The 25913-nt window shown below is 51.8% G+C and overlaps 1 protein-coding gene across 1 annotated transcript; it reads right to left on the bottom strand.

The window, feature by feature from the left end:
- Window positions 1–172: 172 nt before the first annotated feature.
- On the bottom strand, window positions 173–25649 carry CASQ1 (calsequestrin 1). Its single transcript, XM_083715934.1, has 11 exons — window positions 24712–25649; window positions 16996–17080; window positions 14738–14838; window positions 13859–13970; window positions 10272–10345; window positions 9875–10005; window positions 6408–6453; window positions 4920–4974; window positions 2973–3073; window positions 2636–2710; window positions 173–1458 (listed from the first exon to the last, which is right to left on the bottom strand). Exons 1-11 carry the CDS (start codon window positions 24952–24954, stop codon window positions 1294–1296), a joined length of 1188 nt encoding a protein of 395 aa, XP_083572060.1. The 5' UTR covers window positions 24955–25649; the 3' UTR covers window positions 173–1293.
- Between the last annotated feature and the right edge of the window lie 264 nt (window positions 25650–25913).

Below are 25913 nucleotides of genomic sequence, written 5' to 3'. Positions count from 1 at the left end.
TCTTATGAAGAAGAGTTATCCAGGATTAATTCCTTTCCTTGGCTCTTTTTGCCTTTGGGTCTTTGAGCCCCCGCTCTCCATAATAACTGATATGCCATCATCGTTATGAGAAATTTTGAGGGGTGGGGGAGAAGGGTAGCGGCAGCGGGCAGAAAATAATATCTCACCAGCATTGTTATTTGATTTTTTTTTAATCGCTTTGGTTGATCTGTACAAAGTTGTTGAAAAATATACAAATTGTACATTGTGTCACCCCCACTGAGTGCTGAACAGGTTGTGTGTCCCCCCCCCCCCGATTGTCTCCCCGCTCCGAAAATATTAACAAGACAGTTTTAGCCCAAATATATTCATCCCCAAAGCCCAGGAATTACATTTGTTTCTATCCCCCCCCAAAAAAACACACGTTATTGGCTGATATCTGCCCTCCCACTTCAGTTTAACTGATGAAATGATTCAGGGAGGTGTTTCCTGACGGAAACTCAGAGCCGAGTGAGTGATAGATTTAACAAAGTCCAAGAGAGACGCTAGCAAAGAAGACGGGGGCTATTCCCTTGCGTCACGGTGAGGAAGAGGAAGGGATTGGTGGGAAGGCAGGGAATTTGGGAAGAGATGGTAAATAAGGCATCTGCTCTGTGTCTAGAAGGTCCCAGATTTCACCCTCCCCACCCCAGTGGCATCGCCAGGAAGGGCTGAGAAAAGATTCCCTGCCTGGACAGTCCCTGCCAGTCAGAGTGGACATCACAGGGGAAGCACACACAGAGAGAGGCATGATGGGAAATTCACTAGGCTGACAACACTTAGGGATGGGTCACACACATCTCTGCCTGTGCTGAGTTGGGGGTCCATCAAGTGCCCTGATAAACCAGGATGCTGAGGGTTAGGAACAGGCAAAGAGCCTTGCCCGTTCCTGGGATTCACCTGGAAAACCTGAGCCGGGCTTAACATCCCAGGGAAAACTGATGGTCCATCCAGGAACAGCCTGAAGGACACCTGGCGAGCCTAATGGGGAAAGGGGAGGGAGGGGTCAGCACCAACAACCACCCCTGCGCTAGCAGAGGGCAGAGTGGGGTCCCGGGGGGGGGGACATGTGGGGTTCAGCACAGGGTGGGGGCCCTTGACTTAAATAGGATCAATATAAAAATACGTTCTTGCTAGGGTCTGGTGGCAAAGCGTTGAATTTCGCGTCGGCCAGAGGCGCCTGGCACTGCGGCCCCCGAGGGACACTCTGGGGACAGGTGTGACGCAGGTGGACCTCAACAGGCAGGGTCCGCCTTCCACGAAGAACGGGAGCCTCTAGTCGTCATCGTCATCATCGTCGTCATCGTCGTCGTCGTCATCATCGTCATCGTCGTCTTCCGTGTTGATCTCTCCTTCCAGCACATCCTCAATCCAGTCTTCCAGCTCCTCTGTGGATGGCAGGTCATCCTCATCGTCCATCTCCAGCCATATGCTGTCAGCCTGGCGGGGGGGGAGGAGGATGTAAAATTCAGCTGGAGATCATCCTATTGATTTGTGATGTTCTGAAGGAGCGTCTCCACCTCCATCGCTCTGCTCGGACACTGAGCTCCAGCTCCGAGGGCCTTCTGACGGTTCCCTCATTGCGAGAAGCCAAGTTACAGGGAACCAGGCAGAGGGCCTTCTCGGTGGTGGCACCCGCCCTGTGGAACGCCCTCCCACCAGATGTCAAGGAAATAAACAACTATCTGACTTTTAGAAGACATCTGAAGTTTTTAATGTGTGACATTTTAGTGTATTTTTGGTCTTTGTTGGAAGCTGCCCAGAGTGGCTGGGGAATCCCAGCCAGATGGTCGGGGTACAAATAAATAATAATAATAATAATAATAATAATAATAATAATAATAATAATAATAATATGTGCTGGTTAAATACTTTATATTTACAGTGGTTCTCAAATGCCTTGGTACTCATACAACTTGGAACCCAAACACTGTAAACCTGGAAGTAAGAGAACTTTTTTCGGAAGCCGAACATGCTCCCCCGCAATGCAGGAATCACAAAACACTTTGTGTTTGATTCATCCCTGGTATAAAGGGAACATGCAGCAGGTGACTGAGGTGGCTCGGGGCTCTTTCTCAGATAACATTTCCCCCATAACTTCCCACCCCCTGCCTACATGGATGTCTTGACCCCTGTTGCTATCTATAACAGAGCTATCTGAAAGAAGGGGAGAGGGCTTGAAGGCAGGAACCTTAAAATGTTGCTTCATTGCATATCGGGGATTTATTTTTGATGGGGGCTTCCAGAAACAGGGGGTGTCCATAACTTGTTTGCCATACAACCGCTGAATTTCCCACCTTTGTTAAAAAAAGAAGAAGCTATGATTCTGAAAGGTACAGAACTTAATGGATTTACTGGGCAAAAGACTTTCTTCCTGCACCTGAGAGTGGACGCCAGGCCAAGACCAGCCCATCCCCATAGAAGGAAGAAGCTACCAGCAAAGAAGATAGGTAAAATAAATTAGTGAACTATGCAGGACATATTAGACAGTTTGAAACCCAAAAGGACACTTCCCTACAAATTCTACAAAAGCATTGTTCTCAAGAGGCATGCGCCCAGTTTGGACTTCACAACAGCAGCAGAGGTGCCCACCTCTCCCCGGCCCGTGGTCACTTACGTCCGTTACGTTGACGACGCCAATCTGAGGCCGGGACAGGTCAATGTCGAAAGTCTTCTCCCAGTAGGGAATCAGCTGAGAGAGAGAAAGAGAGAAGGGGGAATGAGGGTCCACAAAGACTTCCAGGCATGCGCAGCGTCCGATTTTGTGGAGGGTGAGTGGGGACAGAAAGTGGTTGTAGGGACACTGGCCATCGATAGTGGCTTTCTTCCAAGAAAGGGGTCTAATCCAACTTAGGGGGGGGCCTTGGTGGGGGCCATAGAAAAAAGCAAGAATAAGCCATGGCGTCCTTGACAGCCACCCCCACCCCCGCAAAAGAGCACAATTGCCTGTTCACCAGTGGAAAGTCTTCGGGGTCGATCCAGATGATACTGAGGTCTGGGTTGTCTGTGTTGTCTTGGGCAACGTCCTTCAGGATTTCCAGGAACTCATAACCATCTGTGGCCAGAAGAGGAGAGAGGGAGGTTGTGGGATGTGAAACACAGGAGCAGTCAAGTACAACCTTCCTAGAGTGAACCTGTTTACACATGGGGAGGAATGTTTGTCCAGCCAGCTGGTAAACTTCCTGTTTCCTTCTGGGCTGGGACAGACTTCCTCTGCATGTGACTAGAGGTGGGCGTGGCCTCACCTGTGCAGGTAATGACAAAAGCACAGGGCAGGGCAGCCATCTCTCTCTCTTTGACCACATGCATCAAAGAAGCAACATCTGCTTAGCCAAAGATGCTTTCTTGGCCTCCAGCCAAGAGAGGACAAGGGGACTGTCTCCTTATGAGATAGTTTCCAGGTGTATGTTACTTTTCTAAGCTAAGACTGCCTTCTGGGATCCGACTGTGAACAGAATGTGAGTGAGTAAACTCTTTTTATACTTTTACAGAAGACTTTTTCGTGTCTTATCTTTTATGAGGTAATAAGGGGAAAATACCAGAACAGTTATTCTAGAGGCTTTAGTCAGCCTGAGGAAATGAATCCGCTGTGAGTTTAAAAGGGGGACTGTTACTCTGCTAAATTGTGAACTTGTTAACACAAGATGGAAAGGTTATAATCAAACAATATATCCTCTCCTGCATCCCTGAACATTCCCACAGAGGTCAGAGGGCAGTCAGTGTCCACCAGCTTTCCTGTGCCAAGGCCTCCTCCCACAAATCAAGGCCCATCCCATCCATCTCCCTCCCTTCCTAAACAGAGCCACCATTTCAACCCAGTTTCATGGCTCCTCGTTCCCCACGAGGCATCCATGGGGCTCCAGTATGATAACAGCAAAGAGAGACGGCAGGAATCCAAAGAGTCTCATGGCAGAAATCTGCCCCAGTTACGGACAGCAGAATCAGTTGATAGATTTTATCAAACTTCTCCATCAAAATCATTTCCTCTCTAGGAAGGCTGCTGCGGTTTCCACATCCACGCCACGGGCTTAGAGTACTCTTTCACCACATGACAGGGGTTTTCGGGGGAAGCCATGACTGTTAAAGTGGAATAAGAGTGCTCCCTTTGTACTCACAGCAAGCTAAAGTTTTGTGTTGCTGGAGATGCAGAAGGCAAGACCCATTGCTGGTTCAGGTGCTCTGTTAAAGAAACCCAAAGGCTCACCTTTTTAATTACAGTGGTACCTCGGGTTAAGTACTTAATTTGTTCCGGAGGTCTGTCCTTAACCTGAAACTGTTCTTAACCTGAAGCACCACTTTAGCTAATGGGGCCTCCCACTGCCGCCACAGCGTGATTTCTGTTCTTATCCTGCGGTAAAGTTCTTAACCCGAGATACTACTTCCAGGTTAGCGGAGTCTGTAACCCAAAGTGTTTGTAACCCAAAGTGTTTGTAACCTAAGGTGTTTGTAACCTGAGGTACCACTGTATCCTGTTTTGAGGGATTGTAGTGCAGGCCAGGGAAAACTGGGTTGGCTACTGGCAAATATAAATATATTATCTTTATTGCAGCTGCGGAATGTGGGCAAACACTCTCTGCTGAGGATATCTGTTGATGGTAAGACCGACAATCAGCTTCTATACTATTTTAATTCTGTTCCAGACAGCCCAATGGAGCATGAACTCTCTTAGTTCTTCCTCAGCTTCTTTCAATTGCTAGTTCGGATGTGTTTTTATGATATGTTTTGAATGCCCCCTTCTGATCTAATATTTACCACGTTCCTTTCCTGGTTTTTTAGTTACTGTAGATGTGGAAAGATGGGGAAACAACCATTGGGGAAGAGAATGGAGACTGCAGGCAAGCCCCCCCCCCCCCCCCGTGGCCATGAAGCTCATATCTCAGTTCTCTGTAGGGGCAACTCACCAGGGTCGTCTTCCTCTGCAAAAGCGACAATATGGATGCCATCTATATCATCCTCCTGGAAGGACAAAGAGAGAGGAAGAGAGAGAGAGAGAGAGAGAGAGAGAGAGAGAGAGAGAGAGACGTTACTCACTAGCAGGGGATGTAAGAAAGCATAGCTTTCTGTTCTGCCTTGTATCAAGAGTCAATGTGGTGTGGAGGTTAGAGGACCTGGGAGATCAGAGTTCAAATCCCGACTAGGACTCGAAGCTCTGTTCCCGTATTTGCCGGACCAATTTCCACCAAACATTCGCAATTTCAGCAATTTCATTTATGTCAGAATTCTCCCAGCTCGTGGTGTCTGTCTTACCACTGGTAAAGACCCTGCCCACAGGGCCCCATGGCAATTCCCCTATGCAAGTCCTGCTGCAAGGAACGCTAGTTGTCCAGGAGCATGCAGAGGAATCGGTGACATCCCAGGCACTAGCCACTCAGTGCTCTTCATGGTGACTCTCAAGTGCAGCTCTCCTTCATGGAAAAACTCCTTGATGAAGGGCACTTTCCCACACCAACAGGGAGATTTTTTGAGGGACGCGTCTGCAACTTGATGACGACCTTCGGGAAGGTTTTGTCACCTACGCCCATAGGGCGAAGGGAGAGCTGGAATGAACATCCATGAGTTCAGAACAAAAGGAAGTTGGTCATTTTCAGCTAGCCAACACAGCAGTATCAGTTTGCACAAAGTTGCTGCCTTTGTGCTGTTTGCACCAGAGTGCATAATTTATGGTGAGGCCGCTTGGTGTGTCTTTGTGAATAGCTGGGTGGGGTGGCAGGGTATACGTTTTTCTGAATGAACGAGGCTGCAGGCATCTTGCTTACACTGGCCTCGAGATCACCGTGTTTTATCAATTCACCTTGGTGGTGTAGCGGCAGAAGAAAGGCAAACACAGAGAGAAAACAAAAGTCATAAAAATACAGAGACATCTTGGTATTTCTCAGTTTCCAGCTCATTAAACAAATAGCATGGGGCCATATGATGAAATCATTAAAATCATCATAAAATTACAAAACCAAATAAAGTTTGGCATTTGTACTGGCTGGGGGAATTAGTGGTCAATTTCCCCTTGAAAGTATCTTCTCTGAATTGCCCCCTGTCCGTTTTCTCACCTATGGGGGAGTTAGGCAGCTGGTGGAATACAGAATCACTTATACGTCTTTCTCAATTCCACCCAACTCCTTAATGGAAAATCAGTTCTGTTTATACTTGTGAGCAGACATTGTTAGAAAGATCTTGGCCACAAGGAAGGGCACTGCTGCATGATATAAATGCTGTCTGAAATCCTCACATTATTTCTGCTTCCAGCTAAGGGGGGGGGGTGAGGAGCATCAGCAACACATCTGCAGAATCACTCCAGGAAATCCGAAACTCCAAAATCCAGGGATGGGTTTGGAGGCAGATAATTCCAGAGGCTTTCCTCTTTCTCCCTCCCCCCTGGCTTCCCCTAGACGTACCCAAGTCTCATACATGCTTTCTGGCTGGAGCTTCCTCAGTGTGGGCCTGTAAGACAAGAGAGGCAGAAGAGAGAATTTGAGGAAGAGAGGAAAACACACACAAACTTCTTTAAGGCTCTGGGTACTAATGATCTTCAGTGGAGCTTCTGTTGAAATCCTGTAAGATCCCCTACAACGCTGCCTTGCAAAACCCTGTTAATCATCAGAAGGAACCATCAGATCCTCATCTTTCAGTTAACCCAATCTGCAGATGTCAGCAAAAATCCTGGGGCTGTGAGTGGGTGGCAAAGACCTTGGCCGGACCGGAAAGCTGTTTGGTTAGGCTATGCATGCGAGTTTGGAGAAGACCAAAAAGGAGCCATGGGAGGGGAGAGAAGAGGCCACAACTCAGCGGTTATATAGGGACGCAGGTGGTGCTGTGGTCTAAACCACAGAGCCTAGGACTTGCCAATCAGAAGGTCGGCGGTTCGAATCCCCGCCACGGGGTGAGCTCCCGTTGCTCGGTCCCTGCTCCTGCCAACCTAGCAGTTCGAAAGCAACACAAAGTGCAAGTAGATAAATAGGTACCACTCCGGCGGGAAGGTAAACGGTGTTTCCGTGCGCTGCTCTGGTTCGCCAGAAGCGGCTTAGTCATGCTGGCCACATGACCTGGAAGCTGTACGCCGGCTCCCTCGGCCAATAAAGCGAGATGAGCGCTGCAACCCCAGAGTCGGCCACGACTGGACCTAACGGTCAGGGGTCCCTTTACCTTTAAGGAGTCTCAAAGCGGCTCACAATCTCCTTCCCCTTCCTCCCCCATAACCAACACTCTGTGAGGTGAGTGGGGCTGAGAGACTTCAGAGAAGTGTGACTGGCCCAAGGTCACCCAGCAGCTGCATGTGGAGGAGCAGGGAATCGAACCCAGTTCACCAGATTACGAGCCCACCGCTCTTAACCACTACACCATGCTAGCGAGTGAAGATCTACATCAGGGACAGGTGGGGGATAAATATGTACATCATTTGCAAGGGTGGAAGGAGACCCCCAGGGCCTCCTATTGGCTGAGATCTTGCAGCAGCGGTGGACTGGGGAGGGGTGCTAAGGGGGCAGCAGCAAGAGCAGCGGCAGGCAATGCATCCCTTGGGGGCTGGGTCTGCTGCCCCTGTGGATTCTGCTGCCTGAGGCGCTTGCCTCAACTTGCCTCATGGGTGGGCCAGTCCTTGTAAAATTATTGCATCACGGTGGGTTGGACTAGAAATTTCAGGGGTCAGCAAACTTTTTCAGCAGGGGGCTGGTCCACTATCCTTCAGACCTTGTGGGGGGACCAGACTATATTTTGAAAATAATAATAAAAATGAAGGAATTCCTATGCCCCACACATAACCCAGAGATGCATTTTAAATAAAAGGGCACATTCTACTCATGTAAAAACTTGCTGATTCCCGGACCATCCGCGGGCCGGATTGAGAAGGCGATTGGGCCGGATCCAGCCCCCGGGCCTTAGTTTGCTGACCCATGGGCTAGATGACCGTCAGGGTCCCTCCCTACAATTCTATGATTCTATATGTGGCCTGGAGAAAGTGGATGGAGGGGAGTTTCTCTCTCCACCCCCCCTAAACACCAATGCTGGGGGGGGGGCTGGTCATCCAATCAGGCTGAGTGTAGGAAGACTCAGAACTGATGAAAGGAAGTTCTTCTTCACGCTGCACATAGTTAAACTGTGGAACTCCCTGCCACAACAGCCAACAGTCTGGGTGGCTTTAAAAGAGGAGACAAATTTATGGAGGAGGAGACGATTTGTGGCTCCTAGGCAGGATGGCTCTACTCTGCCTCCTCGGTCAGAGGCAGCGATACTTCTGAGCACAAGTTGTTGGAAACCGCAGAAGGGGAGAGTTACTCATGTGATGGAGTCCTTCTTATGGATTTCCCTTTTAGGGCATCTGTTCGGCCCCTGTGAGAACAGGAGGCTGGACCAGATGGGTCCCCTTTGGCCTGATCCAGCCGCCAGCCTCTCCTTATATTCTCACGAAAGACCCCATACCCGCAAAACGTGCCTTTAAAATGCGTTTGGGTGTGTACGCAGCCTTAGAAGCCTGAGCAAATCCTTTTGACGCAGGTAGCCAAGGGGGAGAGAGGGGGAGTCAGTTTGGGGTCAGAGCGAGGTTCAGGGATAATGCCAAGGATGAGAGCGGGAGAAGCATCGCTGTGCAAAACAGGCCTAATCCGGTCCCGTGAGCGAATCGCAAAGGCCAGGCTGCCATAGCAACCGCACAGCCCCTTGTCGGCCCGATGTTAGAAGCAGCTGGATGGAGATGCCATGGAGGGGGGGAGTGCCTGAGAAACAGGGGCACGAAGCGCATCAACAGCACCCCCCCCAAAAAAGAGGAGGGGGAAAGGGGCGCAGGGCCTCCTTCCCCCCAAAGCGAGGGACACCCCCCGCTCCCCTCCCCAGGACAGAGAAGGGGATTTATGCCACAAAATGCGCCCTGTTTGTGCCAGGGCTGAGGTCCCCTGGGAGGAGAGGAGGAGAGGGATTGGGGTTAGGAAACCTCCCGGTTAATCCCAGGGGATTAGGGTCAGCGGAAACATCTGCAGCAGAGCAGAGGAGAGCTTGGGTGGGGGGTAGGCCTCCCCATAAGCGCCCTGGCGGCGGTGAGGGTGGCAGTTAGGGGGCAAAGAGGGGGTGATTTGAGATAGGATTTTTTCCCTAGGTCTTTGGCATGCATGGGCTTCTGAAACATCCCCAGGGCGACTGATTGCCATTTTGCCTTATTCCCCGTTCGCCCCCGGGGCTATTCCTCTGGCAGAATGGAAGAGACCCCCCCCCCCCAGGGTCGTGCAGTGCAGGGACCGCGGCTCAGGAACCTCCGCCGGGCGCCCGAGCTGCAGGCTGCGCAACCTGTTTCCTGAGCTCCAGAAACCAGCTGGCTGCCGTTCTCAGCAGCCCGCCCAGCCGTCTTCTCCACGTATAAACGGGAAGGACTCGTACCATACAGGTCCCCTCCCTTCCCGAAAGCATCTCCAAGTAAGGACTGGGACTGGCCCCCTCCCCGCCTGACTGCTGCTGCCAGCCAGTGTGGACTGCAAGAGGCCTGGTTGGGGGATGCTTCTGATGGACAGCAATGCCATCTTTTGCTCCCCCCCCGCCCCCCGAAACGCATCTCTCTCTCCCCCCAACCCAGCCCCTGTTTGCAAATACTTCTCCGTTTGGGGTTTGGAATCTCAGCCAATAAATGTGCCGTTGCCATGGCAGCAGGAGAAGGACTTTGGTGTTGCTGCTGCCATGGCAACGGATGACTCTCCTCCCCATCCACAGCAGTCAGCCGGGAGAAAGCGCAAGAATTGCCCGTTTCAGTGTGTGTGTGTGTGTGTTTGTGTGCGCGCGCGCGCGCCTCTGTCTAGAGCCAGGAAGGCGGCGGCGGCGGCGGGGGGGGGGAGAGCCTCCCCCTCCTCCAATTCCTCCCTCCCCCTCCCCAATTTCTCTTCACCTCTTGTGCTCCTCCAAAAACTGGACAATTTCTTCCTCGCTGTTGGGTTTGTCTGGGATCGTGACCGGTTCCTCCATGAAAGGTTCATAGTAGTCAATCTCGTTCAGCTTCAGGGACAACTTCTTTGCAACCTGCGATGGGGAGAGAGCGGGATGGAGTCCTAGAATTGCAGAGGGACCCTCAGCGGTCATCTAGCCCAACCCTCTGCAACGCAGGAATCAGTTTCTCAGGTGCGTTGGCTGCTCCTGTTTGGAAACTTGCAATCCGCCCCCCTCCTAACTTCTCATGCCGCCATGCCCCCCCCCCCGCTGCAACTTGCAAACTTCTTTCCAACACAAGGAACTTTGCTGTCCTGCTGTCTGCAAAAGCGAGGCGGCGTTTGTGGCCAGCTACGTACCTTGCTGTCAAAGGTGGCATAGAAATCGATGTAGGGGTGAAACTCCTCAGCCGCGTCTTCGTAGGCCTTGAAATCTGGAAAGGGGAAAATAATGGGATTGTTTTCCAGGGTGGCAAAGGCCGAAAGGCTGCTGGGTGTGTGGGTGAGCGAGGGGATCCTGCCTGCCTTGGGCTGATATTATTATTAACATCTACGATCAGAACATAAGAAGATCAGGCCATCGTATCATCATAGAGTTGGGACCCCAGAGGTCCTCTATTCCAACCCCTCCAATCTCCCCTCTAGCCCAGCATCCTGTTATCACAGGAGACAAATACCTCTAAGAACCTGTGGGGGGAGCTAAGAGCCAATGGGGTGGGGGCATCACTGGAGGTATACATCACTCTCAGACTTTGGAAAGCTGGCCTCACAGGACCCGGTCCATCCATTTTGCAAATTAAATCATTTGAATCAGGTTTTGAATGAATGTGCAATGGATTGCTGAATTTTACTGTGTTATTACCTTAGTGCAGAGTTTTCCAACCTTTTTGAGTCCACGGCTCCCTTAACCAACTACAGTGGTACCTCGGGTTAAGTGCTTAATTGGTTCTGGAGGTCTGTTCTTAACCTGAAATTGTTCTTAACCTGAAGCACCACTTTAGCTAATGGGGCCTCCTGCTGCCGTTGCGCGATTTCTGTTCTCATCCTGAAGCAAAGTTCTTAACCCGAGGTACTATTTCTGGGTTAGCAGAGTCTGTAACCTGAAGCGTCTGTAACCCGAGGTACCACTGTACCTTCTTTCTGCAGCATGCCTGGGGGTCTCAGGAGCCCAGTTAGCTCCCCCCTTGCTTGCAGAGCTGGCAGCCCCTCACCCTTTTCTGAACACCCTCCCTTATGGAGGATTCGCTCGGCCTTCTCTCCCCTCTCCCCTCTCCTCCGGAGTCCTCTGGGCAGCCGCTATGCCCCCCCCACTCCAAAGAGAGGTGCCGGGGGCACTATTCGCCTGGGGAGCTTGTAGACAGGGATGCTGCAACTAACAGCCGCGCAGGTCGTTAAGAGGCAGATATGCAGGAGGGTGTCAGAGGAGAGAGGGAAGAAAAGAGGGATGGAGGTCAGGGTTGCCTACTGCACCCCTGACCACCATTCAAGGCACCCCAGGGTGCCACAGCACACTGGTTAAAACCACTGCCTTAGTGGGACATGGAAACCGCTATTCTGCAAACCGCCTCTGCCCAGTAGACCTGAAGGAGTGTCTCCACCCCCATCGTTCTGCCTGGACACTAAGGTCCAGATCTGAGGGCCTTCTGGCGGTTCCCTCAGTGTGAGAAGCCAAGTTACAGGGAACCAGGCAGATGGCCTTTTTGGTAGTGGTGCCTGCCCTGTGGAACACCCTCCCATCAGATGTCAGAAACCCAGCCAGATGGGCGGGGTACAAATAATAAATCATTATTATTATTATTATTATTATTATTATTATTATTATTATGAATAATGCTTCTTATAGGGTAGTGGGAGGGGATTGGGGGTGCGTTTATAGGATATTGGGGGGGTTCCCCCAAAGACTTGGGAACCCCTGGACCAGGCAGTCCTTGAAGCATCCTGGACCCAAACTTTCAATAAATGCAAGAACCTTGTGCCCGGCTGAGCAGCAGTTTCTGGAGCACTGGATTGCTGCATTGCTGGGGCTGGACTAGATGGTCCTTAGAGTCCCTCCCAGTTCTCAAGTCCTGCAATTGCCAGTCCCCATCAGCCGCCCAGCCACAGAGCTTTGCCCCCAGACCAGGCCCTCCAGGGCAGCCCACCCCCCAGGCTTCCTGAGAAAGGATCTGCGTCCCCACACCAGGCTTCCGCCCGGGCGAGAGAGCGGCCGCTTCTCCCTCTCCGCCGAGCCGTGATGGGTCACAGGGCTGACATGTTAAGCTGGTTTAATGCGGGTGTCAGCTGGTCGTGGGGCTTCCGGCCCTGAAGCAGGGACTGGTGGGAGACAGAGAGGGGGGCTGACAGGAGCTGTCTGGGAGCACACGAGGCATCAGTGCAAATCTGCAAACTTTTAACTCCGGGCTGCGTTCTGTTTCTTAAAAAAGCAGCCGCTTAGCAAGGCGGCGGATGCACAGCACTGCGTGTCTCGTCCGAGGCTATGTCTCTCCTGGAGAAAACCCACAGCTGCAGAACCAACAGAAGGATAGATCTGTGGTGGTGGAGTAGTCCCTCCAGGAGCAGGAGCAGTCTACCTTGGAGCAGTGGAGCAGACTCCCTCACTGGAGGCCTTTAAGAAGCAGACCCTCCCAGTCTCCCTATTTTCCAGGGACATCCCTGGTTTTGAGAAACCATCCCAGTTTCTGATTTGATCCTGGAATGTCCTACTTTTCCTTAAAAGGTAAAGGTAAAGGGACCCCTGACCATTAAGTCCAGTCGTGGCCGACTCTGAGGTTGCGGCACTCATCTCGCTTTACTGGCCGAGGGAGCCGGCGTACAGCTTCCGGGTCATGTGGCCAGCAAGACTAAGCCGCTTCTGGCGAACCAGAGCAGAGCACGGAAATGCCGTTTACCTTCCTGCCGGAGTGGTACCTATTTATCTACCGTGGTACCTCAGTTTAAGTACTTAATTCATTCTGGAGATCCATTCTTAACCTGAAGCACCACTTTAGCTAATGGGGCCTCCCACTGCCGGCATGCCGCTGGAGCACGATTTCTGTTCTCATCCTGAAGCAAAGTTCTTAACCTGGAGCACTATTTCTGGGTTAGCAGAGCAGCTGAGATTCAGAAGCATTTCTGCCTCCATCTGTGGAGGCACAGCAGAGCCATCAATCGCTCTCTCCTTCTCCTCCTGCAACCAGGACTAAGATGGGCTGCCTGCACAGTCCAACTGGTAGAGATGTCCAGTGCTTGTACATGTGTGTTTTGTGGGATGTGAAACACAGGAGCAGTCAAGTACAACCTTCCTAGAGTGAACATGTTTACACATGGGGAGGAATGTTTGTCCAGCCAGCAGGTCAACTTCCTGTTTCCTTCTGGGCTGGGACAGACTTCCTCTGCATGTGACTAGAGGTGGGCATGGCCTCACCTGTGCAGGTAATGACAAAAGCCCAGGGCAGGGCAGCCATCTCTCTCTTTTGACTACATGCATCGAAGAAGCAACATCTGCTTAGCCAAAGATGCCCTCTTGGGCTCCAGCCAAGAGAGGACAAAGGGACTGTCTCCTTATGAGATAGTTTCCAGGTGTATGTTACTTTTCTAAGTTAAGTCTGCCTTCTGGGATCCGATCGTGAACAGAATGTGAGTGAGTAAACTCTTTTTATACTTTTATAGAAGACTGTGTCATGTCTTATCTTTTATGAGGGAATAAGGGGAAAATACCAGAACAGTTATTCTAGAGGCTTTAGTCAGCCTGAGCAAACGCATCCGCTGTGAGTTTAAAAAGGGGAATGTTACTCTGCTAAACTGTGAACTTGTTAACACAAGTTGGAAAGGCTATAATCTAACAATATATCCTCTCCTGCATCCCTGAACATTTCCACATGTTTGTGTTTGGGGGAGGGGATGCGTTTCATCAGAGCCTCTTGGGGGGACCAGCACCCCTCTTCCCATTGCCCCAAAGAGGCACCTACGTTCCGAGTCTTCGTTCTTGAAGTAGCCGATCAGTTTGGGCTCGTCTTCAACATTCTCAAACGCCTGAAGCTCATGTTCCCCTTCAATGAACTCCACTGGGTCTTCCATCACCTGGAGAGAGAGAGAGAAGGATAAAGGGAAGGATCAGGCCGTTGGCATCACAGCACCAAAATCACAGAATCATAGTTGGAAGGGACCTCCACAGGCCATCTAGTCCAACCCCTGCAGTGCAGGAATCACAGCCAAAGAAGCCCTGAGAGGTGGCCGTCCAACCTCTGGTTAGAAACCTCCACTGAAGGAAAGCCCAACGACTTTCAAGGTCGTAAAATTATGGAATCGCAGAGTTGGAAGGGACACCCAGGGTCATCTAGTCCAACCCCCTGTATTGAAAGAAAGCCCACCACCTTCCAATGCTGCTTCTTCCACTGTCCAACAGACCAGATCATTTTTTATCCAACGATCCGAGTGCTGTGGCTTTAGCAATGGAGCAAGTGAAGCAGGTCTCCTTTGGAAGGCTGTTCCCAACAATTTCAAAGCTTGGCTAGTTCCTACAGGGAGGGTGGACTTGCTCAGCCATCAGACCATTTAAGGCTTTGCAGTGGGGGTGGGGAGCCTTTTTGGGGCTCAAGGGCCGCATTCCTTCATGACCAACCCTCCGGGGGCCAGGGGCTTGGAGGCCGAATTGCGCAGAGCCACGGAGTTACGTTCCAGCCACGCAAAGGATTCTAGGGTTCCGTCCACACACAAGCACGCCTTTCCGCCCCTGACCCAGGCGAGCAGGACTCCCTGGCCCCCCAGGCGTTGAGAGGCAGGGGGCATTTCAGCCAATATGGGCAGGCTGTGGGGCAAAGCGGGGCAAGAGGAGGCCCAGGACTTACATCGAGGATGAACTCCACCAAAGTGTCGGCAGAAAACTCCCCGTCGTACTCGATGATTTCATCATCCTTGAACACATACACACTGTCTTCTTCCCCCAGGCCTGCACAGGGGAGACAGACATAGAATCACAGAACTGTTGCTTGAGAAGGGACCCCCAATGGTCATCTAGCCCAACCCCCCGCTGTAAGGTATGTGGGGCAGAGGAAAGAAAAAGAGAGAGGAGCTGGAGGGCAGGGGGGCTTATTTCACCCTTGCATATACCACGGGGACACATACTCTAGGCTACTCTTTGCCCACCGGGCACCCTCCAAAACTTCTGAACTACAATTCCCATTAGCTATGGGGCTTGGGGTAATCTTTGGTAATATGGCGCCCTTGAGTGAGGTCTAGATTTGCTGCCCCAAAATGGATCTCCTCAATTTTGGATCATCTCAATTTGGCTTGGTGCCCTGTGCTGGGGAACTGCACCATAAATCAGGCGCTGCAGGGGCTGATGGGAGTTGTAGTCCAAAAGACCTGCAGGAGGCCAGCTTGGGAAAGGCTGCTTGAGGCTGACAGCCGCCTCTGGGTCAGGGACTCCTCTCTCTCATTCGACAAAGCACCTGTGCATCTCAGTGGAGCTAGGATCTTGTTTATATGAATGGCTCAAGGTGTTTTGCAGGGATCTCTGAGCTTCTACCGCCCCCTGGTGGTTGGCACACCACTGACACTTCACAGGAACCTCCCTTCTCCTGCCAGCCAGACCCTTGGCTCCTTTCGCTCCTGGCAGCCCCTCCTGGGGTTTCCAGGCAGGCGCTCTTCCCCAGCACCACCTGGAGAGGCCCCTAAGGACGGAACATGGCACCTTCTGCATGCAAGGCAGAAATCATCCATGTGCTGAGCCTTTAAAACCAAAGCCAAGTTTCCAGTCCTGATGGTTTTGAAGAACAGGTAGATTTAAACAGGAAGCTGCCTTGATACTCAGAGGAGGCAGGTATAGCTGCCCAGCTCAGGACTGTCTGCACAGACCAGGGATTTCTACCTGGAGATGCTGTTCAGACGTTCTACATGCAGGACGTTCTACATGCAGAACAGCTGCTCTAGCACTGAGCTATGGCTCTTCCTGCTTCGCTCACTTTCTCCCCCCGGTGGTCTAGCCTGTTGCTGATGTTGTGTCACTCAAGTGTAGAAATGGCAGCCCTCCTGGACAGGGTTACCAGACGTTCCCGTTTCCTGGGGACAGTCCCCGGATTTGTGAATAAGTTCCCAGACAACTTCCGTCCCCGGAATGTCCCCGGATTTCATCTAATGCCCCTGGGAAACGTGGCGGTGGCAGCAGTCTGAGCAGCCCAGAGCAGTTGGCTCTGGCTGGCTTCAGGAGCTGCTGGGAAGTCCCCATATGATGGTGGTGCAGGGGCTCCAAGACGCAGCTTCCGGGCTGCCTCCACCTTCCCTGACCCCAGCAACTCAGCTGTGAAGGGAGGCTTCACGCTGCCTATCGGAGCAGCCGCCCAACTCCTGCTTGCAGGAGGGAGCAGGGATTTATCAGCTGTGAAGGGAGGCTTTAGAGGAGGCACCAGGGATCTCTCAGTAAGGCAATGGGAAGCCTCCCTTCCCAGCTGAGGGATCCCTGCTCCTTCTGGTTGCACGCAAGTAGAAGTTGGGATGGGGCTGCTCCGAAAGGCAGTTAATGAATTAAAGTGTCCTAGGATTCATTGAGGGGCGCGGGTGGCGCTGTGGGTTAAACCACAGAGCCTAGGGCTTGACAATCAGAAGGTCAGAGGTTCGAATCCCCGCAATGATGGGGTGAGCTCCTGCTGCTCGGTCCCTGCTCCTGCCAACCTAGCAGTTCGAAAGCACGTCAAAGTGCAAGTAGATAAATAGGTACCACTCCGGCGGGAAGGTAAACGGTGTTTCCGTGCGCTGCTCTGGTTCGCCAGAAGTGGCTTAGTCCTGCTGGCCACATGACCCAGAATCTGTACGCCAGCTCCCTCGGCCAATAAAGCGAGATGAGCACCGCAAACAAAGAGTCGGTCAGGACTGGACCTAATGGTCAGGAGTCCCTTTACCTTTACCTTAGGATTCATTGAAAAAAATCTGGTAGCCTTACTCCTGGAGGGAAAGGTAGCTGGGTGCCTTTTGGTCCACAGCAAACCTCCCCCCCCAGCCCCAAACCTCAACCTGGTTTCCTGGTTTCCAGCCTTGCAGCCCACCCACCCACCCTCCCTGCCCTGGCAGGTATTGCCAGCCCCCCTTCTGCTCCCTGCCGGGCACTTACCTAATTTCTTGGCCACCGCGGCATCCTTCTCTGCGTCCACCAGGCCAAACCCCACGCCTTTGTCTTCCAGGACTTGGGCTGCTAACTAGGAGAAAGAGTCAGCAGGAGGGCAGGCGGACGAAGAGAGAGAGAAAGAGAGAAGAGGGAGAAGATGGGAATGAACAAGCGCCTGGGTGTTGGAGGGAAAGGCTGTTTGCAGAAAAAACTTGCCACCTCTTTGGATTTTTGTCTTCATTGCCAGCCGTGGAAGGTGCTGCTTTCCAGAGGCTCAAAATCTGTCCTCTTGGTCCCATGAACTCATTCCCAAAAATCCCCCAAACCTATGCTTTAAAAGGAGCCGTTTGCACAAGCCACCAAGGAAGTTAAACAGAATAGAATTCAAGACAACAAACTGAACATTTATTCAAAATCCCAGGTCTCAAGATTGGTCTCAACTAGGGCCAGGGCCTTTTCAGTGCTGGCCCCAACTTGGTGGAACGCTCTGTCACAAGAGACCAGGGCCCTGCAGGACTTGACATCTTTCTGCAGGGCCTGCAAGACGGAGCTGTTCCGCCTGGCCTTTGGTTTGGACTCATTCTGATCCTTATGTTTCCCTCCCCTTATGGTCTTGATTTATCAGCTATTTTAAACCGAGGCTGCATTTTAACCTGTATTTTAAATTGCCCCCCCTTCCCCCTTATTATGTTTTTACTGTAATTTTATTGATGTTAGCTGCCCTGAGCCTGGCTCTGGCTAGGGAGGGCGGGGTATAATATTTTTTTTTTTAATGCAGTTAAAGCTTTTTAGCGAATTCAACAAAATCAAACTTGATGCAGTGACACCAGCTTCTCAAAGTCTGAGAGTCGCTCATAATTTCTGAAAAGGGGAGAGGTTGGGGCCTTTGCTGTGAAACTAGGCAGGATGCCCTTCCAGCAAATGGGTCGGCCTTGTCAAGCCCACCTTCTCAGCAGGCAGGTTCTGGTGGTCCGGCAGATCCGGCAATCGCATAGCACTTGACTCGGAAGCCTCACGGGCTGCCCCAGAGGTGTGTTTTGGCTGGAGGGGCTTGTTACTCAGGGATGCACAAAACACACTCTGCACATGGTCAGAGGCATGGTGTGCTTGGGCATTGTCAGATCATAGGGCTGTGATCTAGCACTGAAAGCCGATTGTGGTGTGTCTCTCTGTGTGTAAGAAATCACAAAAAATGAGCTAAGATGCTTTTTTAAAAAAGTTTGAATTTCCCCCTAAAATTCAAAAAGTTGCCCTCCATTTGAAATTTGGTTTTTCGGTTTCGACACCTGTTTTAAAAAGGAGAGCAGGAATTTCCTTTCAGGCACAGTGTCCAGTGTCCTATATACACTAACTAGCAATCAACTAGCAATAAAATAAAAATCTGCCAGGGTTTCAAGCGTTTTCAAACACTGAATTCCGTGGGAAGGCAGCTATCGTCAAACACAAATGCTGGATATCGGATCCTGCTGAATATCAGCTCTGAAAGGTTGAGAAATATTGAAGGCAGTAAGTGTTGGATCCCAGATGCCTCCGCCCAAACAGAGAACATGTTGCAAATACTTGGCAGCTGGGAATCCAAAAGGGCACCCGTGTAAAGATCCTTATAGGGTTGGGGTTTGAGACTGGGGTCTTCTGCTTGGGGGCTTCCTGCAGGCACCTGGGTGGCCACTGTGAGCACAGGATCAGGTCACTGGCCTGATCTAGCAGCCAGGTTCTTCTTAGGTTCTGATGGAGCCTCCAGTTTCAGATGCAGTCTATTTCAATTCCAAGGTTCTCTGGGGTATTTGGCCACTGTGACGAGGATGGGAGGATGGGCTAGGAGGCCTCCCTTGGGATGGATAAAGTAGGATGTCCCCTGTTTCTGAAACTCTGCAGAGCTGCTGCCAGCCGGTGTTGGCATCACTAAGCTTGATGGGCACAGGAAGCTACTCAGTGCCAGGTCAGACAACAGGATCCCTCCATCTAGCACTGGGCTTGAGGCAGAAAATGTCTTTGACCAACATTGGCTCCCTGAGATGTCTATTAGTATATCTGAAGTCCAGTATCCCTGAAGGAGCATCTCCACCCCCATCATCCAGCCTGGACACTGAGGTCCAGCTCCGAGGGCCTTCTGGCAGTTCCCTTGCTGCGAGAAGCCAAGTTACAGGGAACCAGGCAGAGGGCCTTCTCGGTAGTGGCACCCGCCCTGTGGAATGCCCTCCCACCAGATGTCAAGGAAATAAACAACTGACTTTTAGAAGACATCTGAAGGCAGCCCTGTTTAGGGAAGCTTTTAATGTTTGATGCATTACTGTATTTTAATATTTGGTTGGAAGTGGCCCAGAGTGGCTGGGAAAACCCGGCCAGATGGGTGGGGTATAAATAATAATAAATAAATAAATAAATAAATAAATAAATAAATAAATAAATAATAAGAATAAATATTAACTCAACTTTACCCTGCAGCAGCGCTGCATGAAATAAAAAAATAGCAGGAACAAAGCGTGGAACCCGAACCAACAGATTCAAATTACAGGAAAGGGCTCAGCTTTAGGAGGGAATTCTGTGGGTAAGAGCCTCTCAACAGTGGAAGGGTCTCTCTCAGAAGGGGGCGGACTCTGGAGGTGTCTAAGCAGGGCTTGCATTGCCATCTTTAGCTGTCATTCCCGCCTTGCACGGGGTTGGACTAGATGACCCTTGGGATCCCCGTCTCTTGATCCCCGTCTCTTGAATACATCTGCCCTGTCCAGAGCCCAGGCAGAGGTGATCTGCCTCCATCTTGCAGGCCTCGTTCTGGGAAACCCATTAAAGGTGACTCCAATAACCCAGCCGGAATGAATATCGCCCTTCTCCTCTGAAGGCTAGTGCCAGGGAGCGGAGAATATTTAGGGATGGAAGCAATGACGACGTTCGGAAGCTGCCTTGGAATGTCTCTCTGTGGGGAGAAGGCTTCAAGGCGGGCAGCGGAGGAGAGGGTGTCCTTTTCCAAAGACCTGAGGAGCCCAGCTCAGTGTCTGAATCTGCCGTGGGATCTGGGCACCTAGAGTGGGTGAGGCAGTCTGCTCACAGCATGCAGCTCCCCTGGGGGGCTGCCCTTAGGTGACCAGGCCAGGTTCAAGGGTCTTGTGTTAATTCACAGGGATACTTCAAAGACCGCCTGATCCCTTGCATCCTTGGCCAATTACTGCAATTCTTGGGGGAGACTGTGGCTCAGATGCACTGTGTGCGCTCCTAGAATCCTAGAATCGTATTCCAACCCCTCGCAGGAACCACAGCTAATTGTCTTTGTGGGCCTAAATTCTAGCTGAGGTCACACTGGCCCACTCTCCCTATTGAACTTCTGATTCTTAAAGGTTAGGTCCTGTCACAGAGGACTCTGGGGTTGCGGCGCTCATCTCGCTTTACTGGCCAAGGGAGCCGGCGTCCAGCTTCCGGGTCATGTGGCCAGCATGACTAAGCCGCTTCTGGTGAACCAGAGCAGCGCACAGAAACGCCGTTTACCTTCCCGCCGGAGCGGTACCTATCTATCTACTTGCACTTTGACGTGGTTTCGAACTGCTAGGTGGGAAGGAGCAGGGACTGAGCAATGGGAGCTCACCCCATCACGGGGATTCAAACCACCGACATTCTGATCGGCAAGCCCTAGGCTCTGTGGTTTAACTCACAGTGCCACCCACGTCCCTGATTCTTACTTAAGACTTAAAAAGAATGAACTATGTCAAGCAATTTAACTGAAGCCTGATTTAATAATTTTAGCCAATTCCATTTCCCCTGGGTTTCATCCCTTGTACACACATAGAGATTATTGCAATTAAGTGGTATATAAATTGTCAGATGGGATTAGGCAGTGCCTCTGGCTGCCACTCAATGCCCCTCTGTCTGGAGATGTCAGCCACAGGGATCTCCAGTGTCTGAGAGCCACAAAAGACCCATCTAGTCCCCTGTCTGCCCCCCAAAGCTGCAACGAAGGAGAGTTAGATCTCTACTGCTCAGAATTCGCACTGTGTTCCCCCCTGGTGCCACCTGGGGGCTGCTGCCTGTGTGTCCAGAAAGTCTCCTAACCATCACTCTCCTGTTTGTTTGCTCCATTGGGGGCCTGTCTGAATCAGAGATGCCATCTGGTGTCAAAGGACAACGCTCACCTCGCCTCATCTCACAACCAATGAGCTCCTGCAGGGTTGTTGCTTTTTTGCAGAGTTTACAAAACCCTCGAAATCTGGCCATGGATTAGACTGAGACAGAAGCGCTGGGCTTATACATTGAAGCACCTTTGACTCTCTGGGAGAAGAAAAACCCCAGCCAGTACAATCCATGTTTAGCTGAAAGCCCTCTGGCTTTAGTGCATTTCTGGGGGCTGGAAGAGAATACCCTTTGGGTCCCTTCTGACTCTCCAATTCTATGACTTTAGACCCTTCCCTTCCTCCCCAGGCAGCCTAGAGAGGGAGGCCCTGTGTCCTGTCTTTGAAGGGCTGTGTGTCCAGGTCCCCTTTAAAGATAAAGGGACCCTAAGAAGGGGTGGTGGTGGCCGTGTGTGTGTGTGTGTGTGTGTGTGTGTGTGTGTGTATGTGTGTTTCCCTTGATGTTGCTCCTCAACCCAGATCAGCAGTTGGACAGCAGCCTGGTCATCCCTGGGTTGAAGTGCGTTGTCTCCCTATTAAAGTTTTAATAATAATAATAATAATAATAATAATAATAATAATAATAATAATTTATTTGTACCCCACCCATCTGGCTGGGCCTCCCCAGCCACTCTGGGCAGCTTCCAACAAAGATGAAAAATACATTAAAATGTCACACGTTAAAAACTTCCCTGAACAGGGCTGCCTTCAGATGTCTTCTAAATGTCAGAGAGTTGTTTATCCCCTTGACATCTGATGGGAGGGCGTTCCACAGAGAGGGCGCCACCACCAAGAAGGCCCTCTGCCTGGTTCCCTGTAAACTGACTTTTTGCAGGGAGGGAACCGCCAGAAGGCCCTCGGAGCTGGACCTCAGTGTCCGGGTAGAACAATGAGGATGGAGACGCTCCTTCAGGTCTACTGGACCGAGGCTATTTAGGGCTTTAAAGGTCGGCACCAGAACTTTGAATTGGGCTCGGAAACATACTGGGAAGTCCTCCTTCAGGAAGCACTGAGTTAAACTGTGGAACTCCCTGCCACAGGAGGCCACCAACTTGGATGGCTTTAAAAGAGCAATGGAGGAATTCACAGAGGAGGAGGAGAGGGCCGTCGGTGGCTCCTGGTCTGCTCTCCACACTCAGAGGCAGCCCTGCTTCTGAACTCCAGATGCTGGAAGCCACAGGAGGGGAGAGCTGCTCTTGCGCTCAGGTCCTGCTTACAGATTTCCCTTTGAGGCCTCTGGCTGACCACCAAGAGAAGAGGAGGCTGGACTGGATGGAGCCCTTTGGCCTGATCCAGCAGCCAGGCTCTTAAAGTATAGCAATTACACCCGCATTGGATGCAAATCTGTGTAGTCTTTAGTCCTTTTTTGGGTGAGTATGATGCCTTAAAGTGGCCCCCCTTTTCACTTGGGGAGGACAAAAGAGCACTAGGTGGGGGTGGCACTGCAGCTGGTCAATTTTGGTTTCTATAACTTTTCCATTTTCCTCCCATTTTAATTTCTGTTCCTCGCATTTCCTCCTGAGTATGTCAGTTAAAAAATAAAATAAAAAGATTTCCTGAAAATTCATCCCATTTCATTGTGAATTTCTGCTGCACATTGTTATTAATATTGTTATCACTGTCATTATCATTACCCCACCTTTCCTCCAAAGAGCTCGAGGTGCAGTACATAGCTCTCCCTGCTCCATTTTATCCTCACAACAACCCTGTGAGGTAGGTTCGGCCGAGAGACTGTGATTGGCCTAAGGTCTTCCAGGGAGCTTCCTGGCTGAGCGGGGATTTGAACCCTGCTCTCCCAGGTCTTCCTCTAGACCTTTAACCACTACACCACATTACCTCTCTGCGTTCCTTCCTCTGGTTTTTACCCCAGTCGATGTGGTTTTTCCCTGGAAAAACCCTATTGCAAAATTCAGAGCAGAGCGAATTCCAACAGGACACTTTATTTTCAGGTTGTGAATTGGCAGCTGAGAATTCAGCTGAGAAACCGAATTAAGATGTGCACCTAATTGAATTCCGCCTCTGTCTCTAAATGGCCCATTATTGCAAAACTAAGCCAGACCCTTCCGATCCCTTCTGGCTTCACAGCAGGCCAGATGGCCCCCTGTTTCCTGTTCCTAAGTGTCCCCCCTTCTGACTGACCTCCTTTTCTCACCCCTCCCTCCTGGGGCCACCCAACACCTTCAAACCCCCCCCCCCCGGCTAAATTGCTGTGGTCTGAGGAATGCCAAAATGATGCTTCCCGAACGGAGACCATCTCTGAAATGTGTCTCTTTCCCCTCCTCCTTCCTTGGGGCCATTTTTAGAAAGTTCCACTGACCTGCGCTGGCTGCACCCGCTTTCCTGGACAGCCCTCGGCCCCCTCCCTGCTTTCCTGCCCCCCAGGCAAGATTCCTAAGGAAACTATTCCAAGGCTGCCTTTCTGGAGAGGAGGAGGAGGAGGAGGAGGTTCTTGCAGCCGTCCGAAGGCGCCAATTAAGGAGATGGCAATTTTAGCCCTGCCTGTTGCGCTCCTCTCCTGGGAGAGAAGCGCATGGCGCTCTGTCTGGGACAGGGAGACGCAGCCCTGAGCGGGCTCTTGCGGATCTGGGCCTGGGGGGAGGCAATCTCTTTCGCCTGGTTCTGCAGCCCAGATTTGCACGGAGGTGCGATTGCGGAAGCACACGTTAAGGACAGGCTTGTGTATCTCACGTGAAGGTGTACCCCTAAGCTTGGACCGGTTGCAGAAGGCAAAAGGTCGCCAGGAAGGACTGCCTGAGCATTTCCATTAAAAAACAATGAAACAGTATATAAATCTTATGAAATAATAATAAAGAGGTTTTCTGCCCCTGCCTTCCATTCACAAGGCAGACACACAATGAGGAGAACCTCCTTGTTGGATCGACCCAGATTTATGATTATATATTTATTTCATTTGTATCCCATTTCTCTCTTTCGAAGGAGCTCCAGGTGGCATGTGTGGTTCTCCCTCTTCCTCGTGGAATCCCCACAACAACAACCTTGCAAGGTGGGTCAGGCAGTGGAGTTCCACAGACTCCAGTATTACAGCCCCAGCAACAACCGACCCAAAGTTTGGCCCCCGTTTATGGAGGGCACGAGGGACAACCCCTCTTTGCCCACTCTCCGATCTTCCACAACTCCTTCCACACATCCACGCTCCTCCCCTGAGACGGATTCAGAGGAAGGATCAGAGGAGAGGGGGTTGCATCGCACCCATCACTGGGGTTTGGGGAGGGAGCAGGTGTGGGGGCAGAGAGGAGAAGGCTGGGTTTCGTCGTGGCAGAAATTCCCACAGAACACGGCAGGAATCAGAGGACTCAGCAAACCAGCTGAATGCTGTTGCTTTTGGGTAGCCTCCCCCATGATCTACAGCATGCCCCCCCCATATGATACTCCTGGGACACCTGCCCCTTTGCCCCCCAGCACTTGCACCGCCCAAGCCCTGGAAGCACAGAGATGGAACCGCAGAGTTCTCCAAGCTCCTGAAATCCCTTGACCTCACCCGTTCCCACCACCTGAGTTCCCTGTTGCCCTTCCTTGCTAAATGGCTGTTTGGGGACAAGAGTTTTGGGGGGGCACTTGTCCCCCCCTGCCGGCTGCCTCCCTCCATCACATCCCTGGTCGTTACCTCCAAGATCAGCTCCTCCAGCTCAAACTGCTTCTGGGATGCCTTGTCATCCCCGATGGGCTCGTGGTAGAGCAGAGCCAGGATCTCGTACTTCTTCAGGACGTTCTTGTAGTTCTTGGCATTGACGTCGATGACCCGGTCGATGCCGTCGTACTCGGGGAAATCCAGCCCGTCTTCGCCCCGGCCCAGAGGGCCCAAAGCGGCCAGCACCAAGGCCACGAGGGCCACCCCAAGCCACTTCATCCTGCCTGACCTTCCCGGGAGAGGAAGCCCCAAACTGAAGGAGGAGAGAAGGAGACTGAATAGTGGAGACTTCCCTCTGGGCTCCCCGGTCCTTCGTCCTTCCCCTGGCAACGCAGAAAGTCCACCCGGCCCCTGGAAGACGGCTGCGGAAGGAGAGGTGGCCCTCTTCTCCTCCTCTTCCTCCCCCTCTCCCGCCTTTGCCTTTAAGGCGGCTGTCAGGGCAGGGGGCTCCGGGGGGCAAGGACGTCTGGGTTCTTTGCTGACACAGGCAGGCAGCCCGGAGAGTTGGCCGAGGGGGGCCCTGGCTCCGTCAGGGTGGCGACAACCTCTCCGAGGGGCGAGGGGCGTCAAAAGCAAAGGCAGGGACCAAGGGGCAGCCCATAAAAGCAGCTGGGAGGGGAGGTGCCCCGGAGATGGAGGGCTGTCTTATCCTCAGGCATTTGGCACTGCCCGCGAGAGACACCCCACCCCTCTGCTCCCTGCCTATATATGTATATGGGAGATGGAGGGGCCCCCGCCCTGAACAACAGCCACCTGCATCCCGGTCCGGGGAGCCTCCGAACCCTCACCTGCCCGACCGAACCACCTGCCTGTGTTCGCCCTCAGATTTATTACCAGGGCCTCACCTTGGCCAGGTCTCCCTCTCTCCGAGGCTGATATCTGACGGCCTCTCCTTATTGCCATATTAAGGAAGGGGGGGCAATGGAGGGGAGGTATGTGAGGCCGGGTGGGAAGGCCTGGAGGCTTGGAGGAGGTCTAAAAATAAGAGACGATGAGTCGGAGGTAAATCAAGATGGACTTATGCGGATGGCAGGGAAATTAGAGAGCGTTGGGTTTGGGGGGGGGGGAGATACTGTACGGGGCCCAGAAAGGAAGGCTCTCTCTCTCTCTCTCTCTCTCTCTCTCTCTCTCTCTCTCTTGGGTGTTCTTGAATTACACGGGGGGTGGTCGGATAAGGC

Source organism: Podarcis gaigeae (assembly GCF_964106915.1).
Source record: "Podarcis gaigeae genome assembly, chromosome: 16".
Taxonomy (NCBI): domain Eukaryota; kingdom Metazoa; phylum Chordata; class Lepidosauria; order Squamata; family Lacertidae; genus Podarcis; species Podarcis gaigeae.
This window is presented reverse-complemented; position numbering and strand designations above follow the sequence as displayed.

Bases quoted from the DNA above. Each gene is read 5' to 3' on its own strand.
- CASQ1 (XM_083715934.1), bottom strand. From the start codon at position 24,954: ATGAAGTGGCTTGGGGTGGCCCTCGTGGCCTTGGTGCTGGCCGCTTTG. The intron at 4,975-6,407 runs GTACGTCTAGGG...TTGTCCTTCCAG, and splicing joins AAAGCATGTATGAGACTTGG to GAGGATGATATAGATGGCAT. The intron at 1,459-2,635 runs GTAAGTGACCAC...CCCCCCCGCCAG, and splicing joins GCGTCGTCAACGTAACGGAC to GCTGACAGCATATGGCTGGA.